This window comes from Ammospiza caudacuta, chromosome 2 (assembly GCF_027887145.1).
Source record: "Ammospiza caudacuta isolate bAmmCau1 chromosome 2, bAmmCau1.pri, whole genome shotgun sequence".
In the NCBI taxonomy this organism is placed as follows: domain Eukaryota; kingdom Metazoa; phylum Chordata; class Aves; order Passeriformes; family Passerellidae; genus Ammospiza; species Ammospiza caudacuta.
This window is the reverse complement of record NC_080594.1, coordinates 57,037,377-57,055,070: the sequence shown is the minus strand read 5'-3', so window position 1 is coordinate 57,055,070 and position 17,694 is coordinate 57,037,377. Positions and strand designations below refer to the sequence as shown.

The following is a 17,694-nucleotide window of genomic DNA, read 5'->3' as shown; positions in this document are numbered from 1 at the left end:
AACATTTCTCCCCCCCAGCTTCTGAGCAACCCTAAGATAAAAATCTGTTTCTTTCTAATAGCATGGAGAAAAATTCATGCTTAGCACTCTACAGCCCCTTTGCCTTCAGCAAAGTCCTGAATACTGATTTGGAGATAAAGAAGAAACACATGAAGTTGTGCTTTGAGCACATTCAGTTTATATTTATCCACTTTTAAAAAAAGGATTTGGCTGGGGGAAAACAAAAAGAGCTTGCTATAGTACTTCAGGCTAAAGGGACTTAAGATAAATTTTAACCACTTTAAGTACCTAATTTAGCTGTGGGCTGGAGCAGAATAGGGGCAAAAGAAACCTGTGCAGCTGACAGAGTCTTGAACAGCTCTTGGAGAAGAGGCACCAGTCACAAAGCAGAAACCACTGAAAATCTTTCAATCCTAATTCCTATTTACATTAATACACAGCACTGAAAGTTCAGAGATTCTGCCCCAGCTCAATCACGTCACAACTCTCTTATGGTTCAGGAGACACTTTAGGAAGGGATCCAGTATTGGCATCTCAAGGCTGGCAATGTCTGCCGGGGAAGTGGGGCAGATGCTTGAAATTAACCTCTGTGATTGGCTGCTGCTGCTGCAATCCAACACACTGCTACTGGTTTCCAAATTATTTTCTCCATTCTATCTCAATTAATTGCCCCTTTGGAGTCTAAGCTAATTGTGTCAGCTGCAGAGTGAGGATGAGCATTTTACTTTAGGCTGGAATGGGAAAGGCAATATTGCCCTTCTCATCTGATAGCAGTACCACTCTGATTTTCACGAGGAGGAATCATTCTGGCTTGGTAGTATGAAATTCAGATGGCAAATAGAAAAATGCCTGCTGCCTTCACAGCTTTCTGATAGTGTTTGGCAACGGTGTTTGCATTTTCAAGCCAGAAAACACAGGACATTCCAAGAAAATTAAATCCCTTTGATTTAAAGGCTCAAAGCTGATCAAACATGGGGTTTCCCCTTTATTTTACCTGCATTATCAGCCTACGTGATAAACATACAAGAACAATGCATTCTCATATAAATTTTGTTTCCCAGGTGAATTCATCCTTGGCTTTACAGGATACCCTGACCTGCGTCTAATCCCTCTGCTTCTGTAACCAAAGAAAGCATCTTAAATAGTCCTAACAATGCCTTGAAAGATGAGATGCTTGGGTTGAAGGAAAAAAATGGGGACTGGGAGGTTAGGGGGTCATATTTCTTTAATCTGTGAGGGGAAAAAGAATGAAAAGCAAAGTTCAGTGAGAAGGAGCACATGTGCTGGCTGTAGTTCACCAGGCACGAAGCGCTGCACACCTTAGGAGCAGAAACATTGAAGGAGCTTGAAGTATCACTAAGAGAGGCACGAAACAAAGGGTGGAGCAGCACAGAGGTGTGGTCATTCCCTGTTTAAGACAGTTCAGCTAACAGGAACTAAGCCACAAGAATGACCCAAATGGTCAGCAAAAGCTGACCTTTGTTTCACTAACTCAAAATACATATTACTTTTCATGCCTCTGCACATGCTAATGGACTAAAACCTGCTTTAAACATGAAATGACATCAACTTTAATTTTTCCCTTTTTCCCCACCTTGAAAGAAAACAAGATAGATATAGATTAAGTGGGGCAGGAGGCTAAAGGAGACTGCACCTTTGTGAATGCCTAAGAAGTAGGATTCGAGCACTCAGCTATACTGAGTCCTTTAGGAAATTTAAAAAACAATCTTGTATTTGTGATCATACTTTAGCCCTGAAGAGTCATCTGGCAATTTATTGTCTTTGTCACCAGCTGTATTATTCATATTTTATGTTTTCACATATGCTTCTCAGATGGTATATTTATCACCAGCAGTCCAATAACAATCAGCATTTCTGTTGCTCAATAAATGACACTATCTTGTACTTGGCCATGAGATTTATTGAATGTCACCAGAGTTGAGATCTGGTTGCAAAAGCTCACTGGGCACAACCAGACTTAGGGTGAATTGCACTGTTTGTGCATCTGTAACCACAATGCTTCTCACTGGGCACACCTGGACTGCAGAGCCACATTGGCTCTGCATTTCTGATGCTTAGAGCTGAATTGGCTGTCACTCAGCTGCCCCAAGTCCCTGTGATACCTCAGATCCAGTTGGACTGAAAGGGGGTTATTTTGTGCCAAATCTCCTTCCTCTTAACCCAACAGAAAAGTTAGCCTTACTCTTAAGGCAACAATCCATCAGACAGACAAGAGGAACCAGTTCAGTCATATGCACTTCATGTCAGTGCAAAGAGGGATGTATTGATGTTAATACATCACCCTAGAAAGCCAGTCGCCTCTGAATGTTAATCATTTTCCTGCTCTCCTCTTCAGACATCATTTTAAACCACCAAAATACAATCATGTAATCATCACAAAATTCAATCATACAGTCATCACCAAAATATCGCCTCTGAATGTTAATCATTTTCCTGCTCTCCTCTTCAGACATCATTTTAAACCACCAAAATACAATCATGTAATCATCACAAAATTCAATCATACAGTCATCACCAAAATACAATGAAGCATGCAAACAATGATATGACGCTAAACCACAAGTCATTTCATATTTGACAGTATTTTGAGTTACTCTTAATTTGTCTTCAGGATGCAGTCAGCTAAAATGTTTGAATTCCTCCCCCCTTTCCCAGTCTTAGCAGAGTTAGATTTTATTTGGTTTTAACATATACAATTCAACTGCAGGAAATGAAGCATTTAGTTTAAAAAAATAAAAGGGGAGAAGGGGGAAGTAAAGTAAAAACTCATAGTAATATCACAAACAACAGTGCTGGCAACTCGCGGGTATCAACAAATTGCATAAACATTGCTTGAGAGTGAACCTGGGAAAAATCCAGCTCTTGTGTGAAACAACTATTTCTCCTTTGTCAGGGCCCTCTTTACAGGAAAAGGGAAGTAGATGGTATCCACTTTCTCTTAAAACAAATCCCTGTGCTTGCTCCACAATCCTTTTTCAGTCGTACTAAGCAACTCAAGCCTCCCATTTCCCCCATTAATCAATCAGTCACACCTGAAAGTTCAGTGGAAGCTCGGTCATATTCATGGTACAGAACTATGTCCTTTATTCTCCTAACTGACATACTTCTTAATGAACACAAAAAAAGGGCCATATCTCATTTTTATTGAAGAAGCAACAAAGCCATCTCTTTACCTACATTTGCACCTAGTTTTGGGCTGCAAAATCAGAAAGAACTCTTTGGCCACAGACATAAAACTGGCAGCAACCAGATACACAAGTGTTTGTATAGCATAAATGGTATAGATATTTCTTTTAACAGATGAAGAAGCATGATCACTATTTCTCACATCATAAGAAAAAAAGGAAACTACAGAAATCTGAAATACAAGGCAACAAATTCCTACCTGCTATGATTAAAATTGCTTAAGAGTTGATGACCTAATTTCAAATCAAATCTGCTCAGACTTTGGCTTCAGTTTTTCAGGAAGCAGACTCAATCTTCTCCAAATATTTAAAAAAGGTTTGTTTGCTTGAAACCAGCAAAACTCAACGAAGTCCTTGTAACAGGGCCCCAAAATGCGTATTGATCTTTTTCACTCCACAGCCCTTCGTATGATTGCAAATTGTGTGGACTTGGTACTTTGTCTGCTTTTAGAAGTGTTGCTTTCATTATGATAATTTCTGTTATCTGTTTATACTGCAGACATTTGTTTTCAAGACCTGGAAACCATAAGGCTGATCTTATTATCACACAAAAAGGCACACCTTTTGGGTCAAGGTTTAAGTGCAAAGAACAATTGCAATCTGCATGAATTAATTGGAGTCAAGATTTCCACTACTGCTTATGTACCAAGCAGTTTAAGAGGGCTGGCAGAACTTGTCAGGCAGTGCCACAACAAACCCAGGATTTTTACTTCTGTGTTTCTAACTTAACTTTTTGATCTTGTCCATGATTTGCTCTTGCTCAGAGCTGGTTATGTGTCATGAAGTTTGTGCAAAAGCTTTTTAGAATTCCGTGTAGAGAAAAGGGACGTGCATTTTACCCATTCTAACTGCAATTTTTAAAATACAACTTGAGAATGAGTAATATTACAAAAGTAACTATTTTAAAAGGCTAATTTGAGAAAACAGAGCTATTACTTGTAAACTAACATTTGCTGTCCTCATTTAGAAATAAGAAAAAAATTAGTGCTTCTTCTGCATAAAATTTGTAAATTTCTCAGTATTTGTTGTAGCATTTAAAGAATATCTCCTACACTTACTTTGATTCTATAAGGTCTCTGAATTGTGATTTAAGTAAATAAGAGGATTGATTTTTTTAATAATTTTTTTTTCCCAGAGTAAGCAGCCATTCACCCAGTAGCAGGCAAACTAATACAATGTGGCACGTGGGATTATGTAAACAGCATAAAGCACATCATAATTGTAAACTATACCAAAAAGAAAAGAAAAAAAAACAACCAAAAAAACCAAAACCAAACAAAACACAAACCCAGAAACTGGTAACTCTGATTTAAGCTTGTATTTCAGGTTCTGTGGCCAGTCAACCTCTCAGCCTCTGAATTAAAGAAATAAAAAGACAAAACAGTATCTTGTGTTTGCATTACAGATGCCACATCTAAAATACAAACATACTGTCTTTGTTAGGGCAGGATAGATATGTAAAGGCAAGATCAAATTCAGTTTCTCTTAACAATGATTTCTGTTTACCTCAGACTAGTAGGAACCACCTACATACACAGAGAGGAGTTTCCAGAAACTCCCAAATCCCTAAGCAAGCTTGAAAGCTGCACTCCTCACCACAGCACCTGGGCTCCTCCAACACAGTGCCGTGAGCAAAGTCCTGTCTGCTTTCTTGGTGGTCTAGGCAAAATTCTGTCTGGGAAAAAGGGTTTCCACTTTTTGTTTGGTTATTTTACTTCCTTTTTCCCTGCTCTCTCTGTGGACTGGTTGCAATTATTGGGTAGAAAAAGGCAAGATGGCGTTAGAGCCCTCTGTGTAGTCTCACTCTTGCAGAGAGCACAATCCCTCAGGTGACCCTGTGTCACATGGCTCAGGTACAGCTCTGCCAGGCTGGCATGAGAGCCCTTCTCACCTGCCTCCCACCTCCTGCCCTTTTGGACTGTGCCACGCGCTCCCAAGACAGGGTGACTGTCCAAGACAGGGTGACTGTCCTTCCACAAGCGAGCAAACCACAGCACTGCTCACACATCTCTGAGCTCAGCATCACCACACTTATGGTGGGACTGAAGGGACACAAGGGGCAGCAGCCAGGGCGTCCCCAAATACAGAGCTGCCCTTATGTGCATTTTTCTTCCCAATTTAGAGAGGGAAGATGTGCCAGTTCTCTGGCTGACCTGCTCTGCCACAGCAGGCAAGAAGCAAGGAGGGGAACCTCTGCTGAGAACATGGAGTAGAGGCTTTTCTGTTTCCATTTGTCAGAGTTCAAAATTGTAACATATGTCAGCTGCTGTTTAACTAACTTACATTTCTACAAAAGTCCTGTCAATTATTTGCTATCTAGGACTAAGAACTATACAACAGTGACCTGTCCGGGTCTAATATCTCCCATAAAGTTACAGTTAACTCTCAGCAAGAGCCAGTTTCTATTAGTGGGAAAAACATACTTCAAATAACCATGAAAGTTAAGCAGAACTTGCCTGGATACAGACATACCAATTCACTGCAGAGCCTTACAGAAACTAAGAAGAAAAATAAAAATGAAAACATATATTTGCTGTCATTGTTTTTTTATTTTATGGTTTTTTTTTTGTTTTTTCTGCTGGAACACCTGATAATTCCCTATTGAATAATGTCACTGGCAGCCTACACTAATTCAGTAAAAATTCAGGTACAAATGTCAGAACTAAAGCCACAGTCAGGGATGAAAGTATCAACACAGGAAATTGCTGCTAATTTTATGTAATCCCTTCCATACAAACAATTGCTTTGAAGAACATCTAAGGGAAATGGCAATACAGAGTAAACCTATTTCTGTTTACAAGTGTAAAAATACTGTAATATAAATAAATAATAAATAAAATATGTGAACTATTTAACACCTGGATTGAAATACAGTTAAAATCCTGGTTTCAAATGCAGACATGTTGTCTCGGGCTGTTTCCTGTGACATATATGATGGCTCATCACAACTCAAACTCTCTGTAAAACCAGCATTCATTTATTGCATGAGGACACAGGGGAAACTGGAGACATCTGACTCCTAAAGAAAGAGTTCCTGGGAGCCTGAGGCTGTGAGAAGAGGAAAACACAAAAAAGCTTTCTAACTCTGAAACTCAGCTTATTCAGCTCTCAGAAATACTCTCATTTCCAGAGGTCACGTCAGTCTGTTCTCTAGGCAAAGAAAGTTTCTTCCAAGGACACATTTAGCTAAAACCAATGCATTCCACAGCTCAGCATAAAAAAAGGTACCAACTGTGGGAGTTGCTGAGCAACCATCTGAGATTTATTAACTCAATTCCTGGAAAGCATAGATGTTAGCTATGGAAATTCAGGCTTGATTCATTTACCATTCCCTCCTGGTACCTCAGCTTATTGAAAGAAAAGGTAGTGCAGCAGGGAACTACTTTTAAGCAGCCCTGGTTTGCCCCCTGAAAGAGAATCTTTGATTGAATCTACTTTATGGGAAAATCACCAACCTTTCAAGCCTTCTTCATCCTTGAAATAGAAATAAGTCAGAGGAGGTGATGAGACACAGTATCCACAACTCTCATGCCTGGACTAGCCAAACAGTCTTCTTCAACTCCCTTCTGTCCTGCTCTGCAGGCGGTTTCTGTCTCCTTTCTGCTTCCTAATCAGTGCCAAGGAGCCAGACACGAGCACAGAATGCAAATCCTGCTTCATCCTGGCTCCATGTGAAACAAGTTGGATTTTCATTTGAATAGCACTCTTCCTTGCTTCCTGAAACAGGCAGAGAGGCACACACAAACACATGTGGCAAAATGCACTTTGGACAAGCCAGCGGAGTGATCAGGTTATGTGAACCTTTTAAAGTCTGAAAAGGGAAGCACCTCACTCAGTAAAAAAAATCCCAGTAAAGTTTTACAGCTCCCTGAGGACTTTCATAGCAGGTGTTAAGGTATGACAGTGAAAGAGGTGGTCTTTCTGATCCCTTTCATGTTCTCATTAGGCACAGACAGCAACAGATATATTACTATCTATCAGCAGAAAGGAGAATGAAAAGCAAAAAGGGCTAGGGTCTGCTATCACAGACGCTCAAAAATGGTCCCTAGCTCTTCAGGAATCAAAAGCTTCCACCTGAAAAAGCAGCAACTTAAGATGAGTGCAAATGTTCTTTTGCAAGTTCAGTGATGTTATCATTAGGGGCACATCATTTGCCATCTCATTTCTGCCAGTGCTCCAAATTGCTTGAAAATGTTTCCTTCAGCCACCCTTAAAAAATGGCAGATGTTTAGAATCCATGGGAGTTTAAAACACTGCCACAATCTACAGGAACTGATTTGTTTTCCTTCATGGTCCTTACCCAACAGGGACAATTTGTGTGCAAATAATCTTCTGTTAATCAAAAGATATGGGTTCAACCTGTATAAATTGCCTGATGATACAAATAAACGTGCTTTATGGGCTCTCCTGCAAATATCATTTGTAGATCCAGGCTGCTTAATTCTTCATTGCTTCTGCCAAAAAAAACCAGAGCAGCTTTTCGCTCACAGATACATGGCATGAACACCTATGCCCTAGAACATGTAACTCAGAATTAAGAATGACAGTGAAAAAGAAATTACTAGAATTGCTTACATATAACAACTTCAATATTACAAGATATCAGTAAAAACAACCCCATAGTGTTTTTCCCTAAGTATATCAATGCCACAATTTCTTGCCAATGCTTGGGTTTTGCTTCACAAATAGTTAGCATAGAACTGGTGCAACTTTATTTCTGCTCCTGTTACTATGCAATGAAGAGTAAATGTACTGTAATGTTCAACAGCCTATCACAAGACACATAGGAAAGTGAAAAAACTTACTCTGTATATGAATGATCTGAGATTCCGCCTACTAAAAACAGTCCCAGGCATTTTCACAGCTCAGACAGCAGCCCTGAACAAGAGACTTGGTACTTCACAGTGAATATTTCTGAAAGTAACTAACTGTACAAGAAAGTATAACAGACCACATGACTGTCATATGAATATCCTTGCACAATATTAATCCAGTTTCTTTCTATTATTACTTGCCAGCGGTTTTATCTTACTAAGTTACTCATACATGGACTACTCAGCAAGAGTGAGAGTTACAAAAAGATACTTTAAAACTGCCTCAAATGCATTGCAGGCATGGGGAGAACACACAGTGAGTGGATTCTGCTACTTATTCTAAATACTCTGCACTGTAAAAGGTCCATTTGCATGGGCTTCCTTTAGAGTAAGGAGCTTAAAAAGGAAAGCAATTAAAACAGGACCAAAAAAAACTTACAGAGGCAATAAAAGATTAAAAACTTGGTACATCTCTGGGAAGGTGAAAGCAAAACTGACTTCATAACAAGGCTAGTTCACTTTTGCTGGCATGTCAGCCTTGTGCAATTTCTACAGAAGAGGTTTTGAATAGCATTCTCACTGCTGGAGTGGGAGCACCACAGAGAGCTCATCATTGCTCCTGCTGAAGTTCTCGTCAGTACCCTAAATGCATGCATGCAAGATCCTCTGCTACATATGGATGAAGGTGGGGAAGTCGTGGAGTGCTGATGACTCAATTAATTAGCCTGTGCTGGACATTCACACATTAAAGGTAAGCTTTGCAGTCTGCTAGTCTGTCAGCACACAGGTTTCATATTGCTCACATCAGCAGCTGAAAACTCTGTGAATAATGAAAAGGTAACAGAAGAACTTTGAAAGTATTAATACATCTGGTTTTAATTACCACTAGAGGGACTAAGAAAAAAAATAAAACATCTAAGATGATTAAGAGCATGGGACAATTTTTCTGTGAGGAAAGGCTGAGGGAACTGTGATTGTTCAAGCCTTGACAAAGCTTGACAAGGCCTTCAGTGTGTGAAGGGAGGGTGGAAAGAGGAGCTAGGCTCTTTTCACTGAGGTCCAGTGACAGGACCAGAGGCAATGGGCACAAAGTAAAATATGGAAAGTTCCCTCTGAACATCAGGAAACATTTCTTCATTGTGAGGGTGACCAAGCACTGGCACAGGGAGGTTGTGCAGTGTCCATCCTTGGAGGTATTAAAAACTCATCTGGACTCAGTCCTAGACAATCTGCTCTAGGTACTCACTTTGGGCAGGGGGGCTGGAGAAGACGGCCTCCAGAGGCCACAGAATCATAGAAAGGTTTGGGTTGGAAGGGCATTAAAGATCATTTAACTCCAATATCCCCAGTAATGTGCAGGGGATGCTACCCACTAGATCAGGTTGTTCAGGGCCCCATCCAACCTGGCCTGGAAAACTTCCAGGGATGGGAAACACACAACTTCTCTGGGTAGCCTGTTGCACCCTCACAGTAAAGAATTTCCTCTTAACATGTAATCTGAATCTCTCCTCTTTTAATTTAAAACTGTTTCCCCTTGTCCTATTTACATCTGTCCATGTAAAAAGTCAACCTCCCTCTTTTTTTATAAGCTCTCTTAAAGTGCTGGAAGGCTGCAATGAGGTCTCCCTGGAGTCTTCTCTTCTTCAGCAAGAACAGCCCCAACATTCTTAGCCTGTCTTCATAGCGGAGATGTTCCAGACCTCTGACCATCTCCATGGCCCTCCACTGCCTTGCTCCAACAGGTCCCTGTCTTTTCTGTGTTGAAGATCCCAGAGCAGGATGCAGCACTCCAGGTGGGATCTCACCAGATGGAGCAGAGCAGAATTCCCTCCCTCGCTCTGCTGGCCACAGTGTTTTTGATGCTGCCCAGGATGCTCTTGGCCCTCAGCACTGCAATGGTCAGCTCCTCTCCAGCTTTTTGTCCATGAGAACCCCTAAGTCCTTCTCTGCAGGGCTTATCTCAATGAGTTCTTCTACTCTGTACTCATGTCTGGGACTACCCCAATCCAGGTGCACCACCTAGACATTGAGCCTTTGACCACAACTCTCAGGCTGCATCCATCCCACCAATTCCTCCCCACCTCAGACATTCTGTGATTCCATGAACCATAAATTATTAGAGGTGAGAAAACTGACACTCCCACCATCATGCAAATTTCTCCCTAAATGAGTAAGTGAAACTCAAAACCCAAGTGTGTAGGTATCTCCCTCATTAATTAGTCTTCTTGCTTCCAGGAGCTCCTGACCATTATTACTTAAGTTTCATCTTAATTAAAACTGTGATCTTAATTAAGCAGGCTGTGACCTGCTGTCCTTCAGCTTCTTCAAGACTTGGTGTAAAATTCATACCTTCCAAGGGAGTGACCATGGACTCCTATCCAAGTCAGTGGGGAGAAGCATAAATTTCATCATCTAAAACAGTATGGACTTCCTGTTCCCTGGAATAACTCACCTGCTCCTCTGAACTCTGAACTCAGACAGTAATCTTAAAATGTAGAAGAAAGAAAGGTGGTTTGAGTTAAGAGATGTAATTCCAGCAGAGATCTATTCTGTAAACATTCCACCTCTTTTAAGGGAACTGCTCTGTCAGGGAAGAGGAAAAAGATTAAGGGAGAGAAACCAATACCTCTTGCATCCTCTTTATGAGAGCTGTTGGTTCAGAAATAAAATGTTAGGCCATGCTTGCTGCATATTCCACAGACCTCTTCCAAATTACCTGCTTACATAGAGACATCCTTGTAAACCTACAGTCAGTGGTACTTAGGACAGCTAAAATATTTTTTAAAAAAAATCAGTAAAACAACCAATAAATTTCTGAGTTTCCACATTTCCAGTTTCACCCCCCAGGCAGAGTCCTGCTAAACGGAAAACTCAATCCAGGCAGGTCAGAACCAAATAACCATCATTTAAGCTGGACTTTTCTCATTCCCATTAGAGCAGAGCCTTTGTCTCTCTGCTTCTGGTTATAGCAGTGGCCACCTAAATTAATGAGTCATCATCTTCCAACTTGCACTCTTCTCATGCAGAAGACATAGAACGACTTTCACAAACATCCCTAACACCTACAAGACCTCAAAATGCACAGGTGACTAGAACATGAATTACATCATGCTGATCTCAAAGAGGCTGAAGGATCACAAATTGTGGAAAGGTCTTGTTTAAAGAAACAAGGTTTGAAACTCCCTCAAATTTTGGTCAACCTCAACTCTACAAGAGACTGAAGAATGAATTATCTGGATCAAACTTCCCACATAAAGCATTTTATTATTTTAAAATGGAGAATGTGGTGGGGGAAAAGAAGCATGTAGCAATGTGACAGGAGATCAGAAATATTTCGGATTGTTCTGTCAAAGTCTCTCCTGATCTAGAGATAGTAGTTTCACCCAACGCTTCCCAGGACCCTGGAGATCAGGGTGAGTTCCTTATGTTTTTCCAAGTATGACATTTTAGGAACATGAAGTCTGATGTGGACTGACACATCATTAGTAGAAAAAGCAGCACCACTCAGTCTTATTGCTACACTGACCCTCTGGTCTGTGCATATACTCTCCAATCAAGACAAAATAGGCCAAAAAAGCATGTAAGGCAGAGATAACCTCGGTGGTAGCTGTCCCCATGATCGTGTTCATGGGATCCTTTTGGAGACGGTGTCAGGCGCAGCCTGTGTTGGACACCCCGCCCTCGGCCTCACATTAACCTGCACACAGGCGCTGGCAGCTCCCTCTCCATAATGAGGGAAAGCAGGAGGCTACGGCAGGGCTGCAAGTGAAGACATCGGGCTCATCGAGGACATCCTCTCCTGGCCAGCGAGAAGAGCCAGCACTTACACAGGCAAAACCTGGGGGAGTGTGGGACACAGAAGGAACCCCGTGTCCCCAGGAGGCCTCCGCCTCCTCACAGCGCCCTCCCTTCCATCCTGCCCAAGGAATCTGAGGACGGCACTTGAAGAGGACGAGACGCAATGCAATGCAAGGAGCAGCACGCGTTATGTCTGACTGAACAGTGCCGGGAATGTGCTGCTGTTCAGTCTCTTCCGGCATCTCAGGGAAAAACGCTTCCCGCAGCAGCACACAGCCCATCCCACAACCCACTGCACTCCACGCCTTCCACGGGCTGCGGGCTCTGTGTCTGCTGGGTGGGGCCAGGGCGAGCAGGAGGCGGACAAGGAGGTGAAGGAGGAGGAGGAGGAGAAGGCAGCAGGAGAAGGCAGCGGCGGCGCCGCTCCCGCCGCTCCCGCCCCTCCGGAACGCTGCCAGCCGGGAGCCGCTGCCCGGCTGGTCCCGCCCCGCCGGCCGGGAACCTCCCTTTCCGCCGGGAAGGCGACGCGGCGCTGCCCAAGATGGTGGCGGGAGGGCTGTGTCTCTGTGGGCTCTTCAGGTACCGGGGCGCGGGGGCGGCGCGTCCTGGCGGCGGGCAGGGCGGGCGGGAGGCGGCCCCGGCCCGGCCCGGCCGCGCTCCTCCGGCCCCCGGGGCGGGCCCTGCCCGGCTCCGCGCTGTGCCGCGGGCTCGGATGGGTTAATGTGCTTTTCCGCCGCTGCCGGCCCAAAAGGAAAGTGCTTCCTTAGGTGTCGATCGTGAGGCGCGGGTGGCCCCTTCGGTAAACGGGAGCGGCTGAGTGAACGCTGTTTGTCGCAAGGCTTAGCGGCACCGCGGGAGGAACCAGGCGCTGTCCCTGCGAGGCTCTTCGCTGTCCCAGGAAAGCTCCCGCTACTGAGCTGGAGGCGGTGCAGAGCGAAGGGAGCATCCCTGGCAGTGACTGGGAGAGCAGAGCGAACGGCTCTCTGCACAGAGAGACTGCTCTGAGCTGCTCGGGACAGCTGGCATCGCTGTTCTGCCTCCGGAGACTGGGAAGTGTAGGATGGAATAGGAGATGCCTGCCCCCAGTAACCCGGCACCAAAGCAGTTCACAGTAGGGCAAGCCAAACAAGAGATTGGGTGGGGAAAAAACTCTTTAAAAATCCATTTGGAAGTTGCTCTGCTGGTTGCGTATATTGCCAGGTTGCTAAGGGCATGCAACTTTTACAAAGTGCATGTGGAGATAGATAACACATGTAGGGCATGAATAAACAATAATAAATGATTGCAAGGTCACAGCAGGGGAAAAAGACATCTTTGGATAAACAAAGCAGAGTAGTGATTTCATGTCTGTAATTGTCAGTCATACACAATGATGGTTTCTGAGATTAGAAGAATTCCAGAAGTTGTCAAACTCCCTGTAGCTCTGCTTTCAAGCCCTTCTCGCTCAATGCGTACACAGTAATTCTTTAAAGCAATTACGTATTTTAAAATTTCTGGCTTGTTTCAGATTGCTGTGCTCATTGTTACTCCCTGCATTATTTCTAAGTGGAATTTTGTGCATCTGCTTGGTGGTACTGCTGTGGGGAGTACGGCTCTGGATACAAAGGAAGAAACAGTTGAGGTCTGCAGGAAGAGATGGGAAGCGGCCGCTGCTGGTGGCCTTTTTTCACCCGTACTGCAATGCAGGAGGTGGAGGGGAGAGAGTCTTGTGGTGTGCCATAAGAACGCTCCAGAAAAAGTAAGCATATGTGTTTATCAAACGCACCACATTTCATTCTCAGCTTCTGTTGCTATTCTTTATGCATATGTTGGCATTTTACATATTGAAGTAGGTGTCATTAATCTACTGGTCTTACATTTTATTTTACATCTAAGTTTCATGTGCTTGCATTTTACTTCATCCCTTAGATTTTGATATTCCTGCTGTGGCACCTCTCACTTTTTTCCTTTCTTTCCTTGAGAAAACCTCTTCTTCATCAGTTTTCCACTATTGCTATGGAACTTTGTACAGTCATAACTCTTCAGTAGATAACTGTTCATCTTTATACTTGCCTCTTGGTGCAGGAGGCAAAACAAATTAGTACCTAAAGTGGATTTAACATGGGCACATACATTGATCTGCCATCATTTGTATTTTGCTCATGCTGTGCACTAGACAGATATCTCCTAATGTAGAGCAAGGAGTTCTGAGATCTGTAAAATAATACTGAGCTCCTTTTATGTTTTACTCAAATTAAGTTCTCACCCATATGTTTTTCTGCAGATCAGAAGAAACTTGTGGAAGTATAAGGAAAAATATTATTTAGTTAAAATTATTTCTGGGCCTAACATTTGTTCTCACGTTCTTCTTGAGTACTTTTAAGTGGACTGTATTTTAGTTTCTTGCTGAAAAATAGAAAGAGAGGAATATATAAAATTCTTTTTCTTTGTTCTTGCAGGTACAGAAATGTAACATGTGTTGTTTACACTGGTGATAGAGATGCCACTGGAGAAGAAATAGTAGAAGGCGCTTTCAGAAGATTTAATATTAAATTATTCCATCCTGTGAAGTTTGTATTTCTAGAAAAACGCTTCCTTGTGGAAGCTTCTCTTTATCCGCACTTCACTTTGCTGGGACAAAGTTTAGGATCAGTGTTCCTTGGCTGGGAAGCTCTTCTAAAGTGTGCTCCTGATATTTACATTGACTCAATGGGTTATGCCTTCACAATTCCCCTCTTCAAGTACCTGGGAGGTTGCCGCGTTGGATGCTACGTCCATTATCCCACTATCAGCACGGATATGCTCTCTGTCGTGAGGAACCAGGATACCAGGTTTAACAATGCTGCCTTCATTACAAGCAGCCCTCTCTTCAGCAAATTTAAACTTGTCTACTACTACTTCTTTGCTTTCATGTACGGCTTGGTTGGTTCCTGCAGTGATGTGGTCATGGTGAATTCTTCTTGGACACTGAATCACATCCTGTCCCTCTGGAGAGTCGGGGCTTGCACCAGTGTCGTGTATCCACCGTGTGATGTTCAGGCTTTCCTGGATATTCCACTGGAAGTGGAAAAGAGCACCAGTGAATATTCCATTGTTTCTGTCAGCCAGTTCAGGCCTGAAAAAGATCACCCTCTGCAAATCAGAGCCTTTGCTAAATTGCTGAAAGAGAAGAGAGTGGGGCAGCAGCCATCGCTGAAGCTGATCTTAATCGGCGGCTGTCGGAACCAGCAGGATGAGGAGCGTGTCAATAAGCTGAAACATCTGTGTGAGGAGCTGGGAGTCAGTGATGATGTGGTGTTCAGGATTAACATTCCCTTTGAGGAGCTGAAGAGACACCTGGCCGAGGCCACCATCGGCCTGCACACCATGTGGAATGAGCACTTTGGGATAGGTCAGTACATTTCCTGAGTGTTCAGCTGCTTGTCCCTAGGTGTCCAAGCACGGAGGTCTGCATGCCAAGCAGGTGTCCAGCTCCTGTTTCCGTTGGAGGCAGTGTAGCTGCCTGCAGGACCAGTGCAGATGATGCACCACTAGATGCTACTGTAGTGCAGGCTGAAGTGCTGTGGTCATAGGCTGTTAATTTTGTGCATCCTCTGGGCACCTGAGCACAGAGCTAGTCCTGTCTGTGCTGCCCAGGATGTCCTGCTGACCTCCAGCTGTTGCCCTGCAAGCTCATGGGTCACCCTGTTGTCCTTGGGTTAGGTTTGCCAACCTTCCAGAGCTTCAAGAGGCTGCAGGTGCTTCCCTTCCAGCACCTTAAATTGTGCCCTGATTGTGCTCCACTGACTGCAGGGGAGCTTAGAGACAGTTCATGTGTAGACATCCATGTTAGAGATTTTGGTTTGTTTCACCTGCCACTTGAAATTTCCAGGGTATGTCATGGGGCTCCAGCTGCTGTTTCAGGACAGGATGTGTGAGTCTCCCACAGATCCTGTCTGGTACAAATAAGCCCTGTGTAGATGCCACCAGATACCTGTGGTCATCTCATTGCATAAGGCATCTCTGCTGAGGCAAATGTATGAAGCCCTTAAATTGATAGGTGTAGCATGGAGCAGAATGTCAGAGAGGAGCTGGGACCCAGAATTAAGGTATGGGTCTCAGTTTATTTGGATTAGATTAGTCCTGACCTTGAAAGAGAGTGCCAGCTTGCCCATCTGTTATAAATCTACAGCAACCAGGTAAGTTAGTAGCCAAGCAGATGGATGCCATACTCTGCTATAATGTGACTAAACTGAAGGTAATGTCTTCTGACTTCAGTAGAAAACAGGTTAAGTATCAGGAGTAGTAGTTTATGGTCTGTAGGAGCTTTATATAAAAAACATTGACACTGAAGTGTGAATTGATATAAAACAAATTGACACTGAAGTGTCTCTCAGAAGCTACAGCAAAATATTGGAAATTATGTCTTCTCTTTTTTTTCTTTCTCCTACAAAACAGTTTAGTTAATTTTTTTTTCAAGGGATATAATCACACTATGATTTTGAATTTGAGCAGGATTCAACCTTCATCTAACAGGCTTTTTTTTTTTTCTGTAAAAAATCATATTCCAAAACTTCAGAGTACTGTTTATAGTAGGCAATGTTTGAGCTGAGGGAATTGATAGCAATCAAATTAGAACTGAGAAGAATCAGCATTTTTGAGGTCTGTTCTGGAACCATGGAGGAGAATTGAAGTACATTATACTTTGTTCATATCCCACAGCTTTTGGCTGAGGAAAGCTTACTGATTCCCATTTCATTAAAATTTCTTCCATCAAAAATACAGATAATATTTTTTACTAGTGTCTTGCTGAGTTGTCAGAAGCTATTAAGATTTGTTCATCTGCAAAATACTGAACTTTGGAATATTTTCTGATTGAAATGTGCAGCCAACTTTTTTCCCAGTATCTTTCCAGACATTTAAATTCAGGTAGGTTCCAAGACCCACAAATTAACCAGTTATATCTGATTTCTAATTTCAATTTTATGTGTTTAAGAGAAAGTGTCATTTCAGTCCTTAGAACTGAAAAAATTAAATTTGTGTTTCTTATGGGACCATTTTCACTGTATTTTTTCTAACTGATTTGGAATGGCAGTCTGTAGTGAAATTTACTGTTGGTTTAACTTTCCAGTGTTAACTTCTGCCTTTTACAGAAGGTCAAAGCACATGATGTGCAGACTCATATCAGCATTTTCTGTCTCTCTTTCAGGAGTAGTTGAATGTATGGCAGCTGGCACAGTTGTCCTGGCTCACAATTCTGGTGGCCCCAAACTGGACATCGTGGTACGCCACGAAGGTCGTGTTACAGGCTTCCTGGCAGAAGACGAGGACAGTTATGCTGAGACAATGGCTTACATCTTTTCTCTGCCTCCTGAGAAAAGACTGGAGATCAGAGAAAGTGCTCGTCACTCTGTACACAGGTTTTCTGACCAGCACTTTGAAGACACATTCCTGTTATCTGTGGAGCCGTTATTTAAATAAGTGTATAGAAGTCAAAATGAACTTGAGTAAAATTACCTTTTTATATTTGATTGTGTGGCACATGTAAATATATCTAAGCTATGATCCCTTGGTTCCATTCAATAAAAAGGTTGTTTTTCTTTCTGTCAAGCTGTCTGCTTTATGTAGCAGAGACTTTTCTTTTTCTGGGAAAGAAATGCTTCTGTGTTAACTACATGAGAGTTTGGTGCACTTAAAAACCATCTGGATTCACAACCATGATACTGCTTTGGTAACAGAACTACATCAAAAAGAGTTCTTTTATTCATCAGCAATCTCTTTTATTTATTGAATATTTTCAGTCTTCACCTGTTCCATGACTTTCTACCTTTCTAGCCTTTGCACCCAGAATTTTTTTTCCCCAGAATCTACAGAATGCCTGTATTTGGCATTGGTGAAGCTGCACCTCAAATCCGGTG

General features: G+C 42.6%; 1 protein-coding gene across 1 annotated transcript; it reads left to right on the top strand.

Annotated features, from left to right (window-relative positions):
• The first annotated feature begins 12,180 nt into the window (after nucleotides 1-12,180).
• ALG11 (ALG11 alpha-1,2-mannosyltransferase) lies at nucleotides 12,181-17,359 on the top strand. Its single transcript, XM_058800159.1, has 4 exons — nucleotides 12,181-12,397; nucleotides 13,326-13,556; nucleotides 14,257-15,188; nucleotides 16,986-17,359. The coding sequence occupies exons 1-4, from the start codon at nucleotides 12,360-12,362 to the stop codon at nucleotides 17,255-17,257; spliced, it is 1,473 nt and encodes a 490-aa protein (XP_058656142.1). The 5' UTR covers nucleotides 12,181-12,359; the 3' UTR covers nucleotides 17,258-17,359.
• Nucleotides 17,360-17,694: the final 335 nt, after the last annotated feature.

What these genes read in the sequence shown, in the direction of transcription:
- ALG11 (XM_058800159.1), top strand. Translation starts at nt 12,360, where the DNA reads ATGGTGGCGGGAGGGCTGTGTCTCTGTGGGCTCTTCAG. An exon ending in TGTCTCTGTGGGCTCTTCAG is followed by an intron (nt 12,398 to 13,325) that starts GTACCGGGGCGC and finishes GGCTTGTTTCAG; the next exon opens with ATTGCTGTGCTCATTGTTAC. An exon ending in GAATGAGCACTTTGGGATAG is followed by an intron (nt 15,189 to 16,985) that starts GTCAGTACATTT and finishes TCTCTCTTTCAG; the next exon opens with GAGTAGTTGAATGTATGGCA.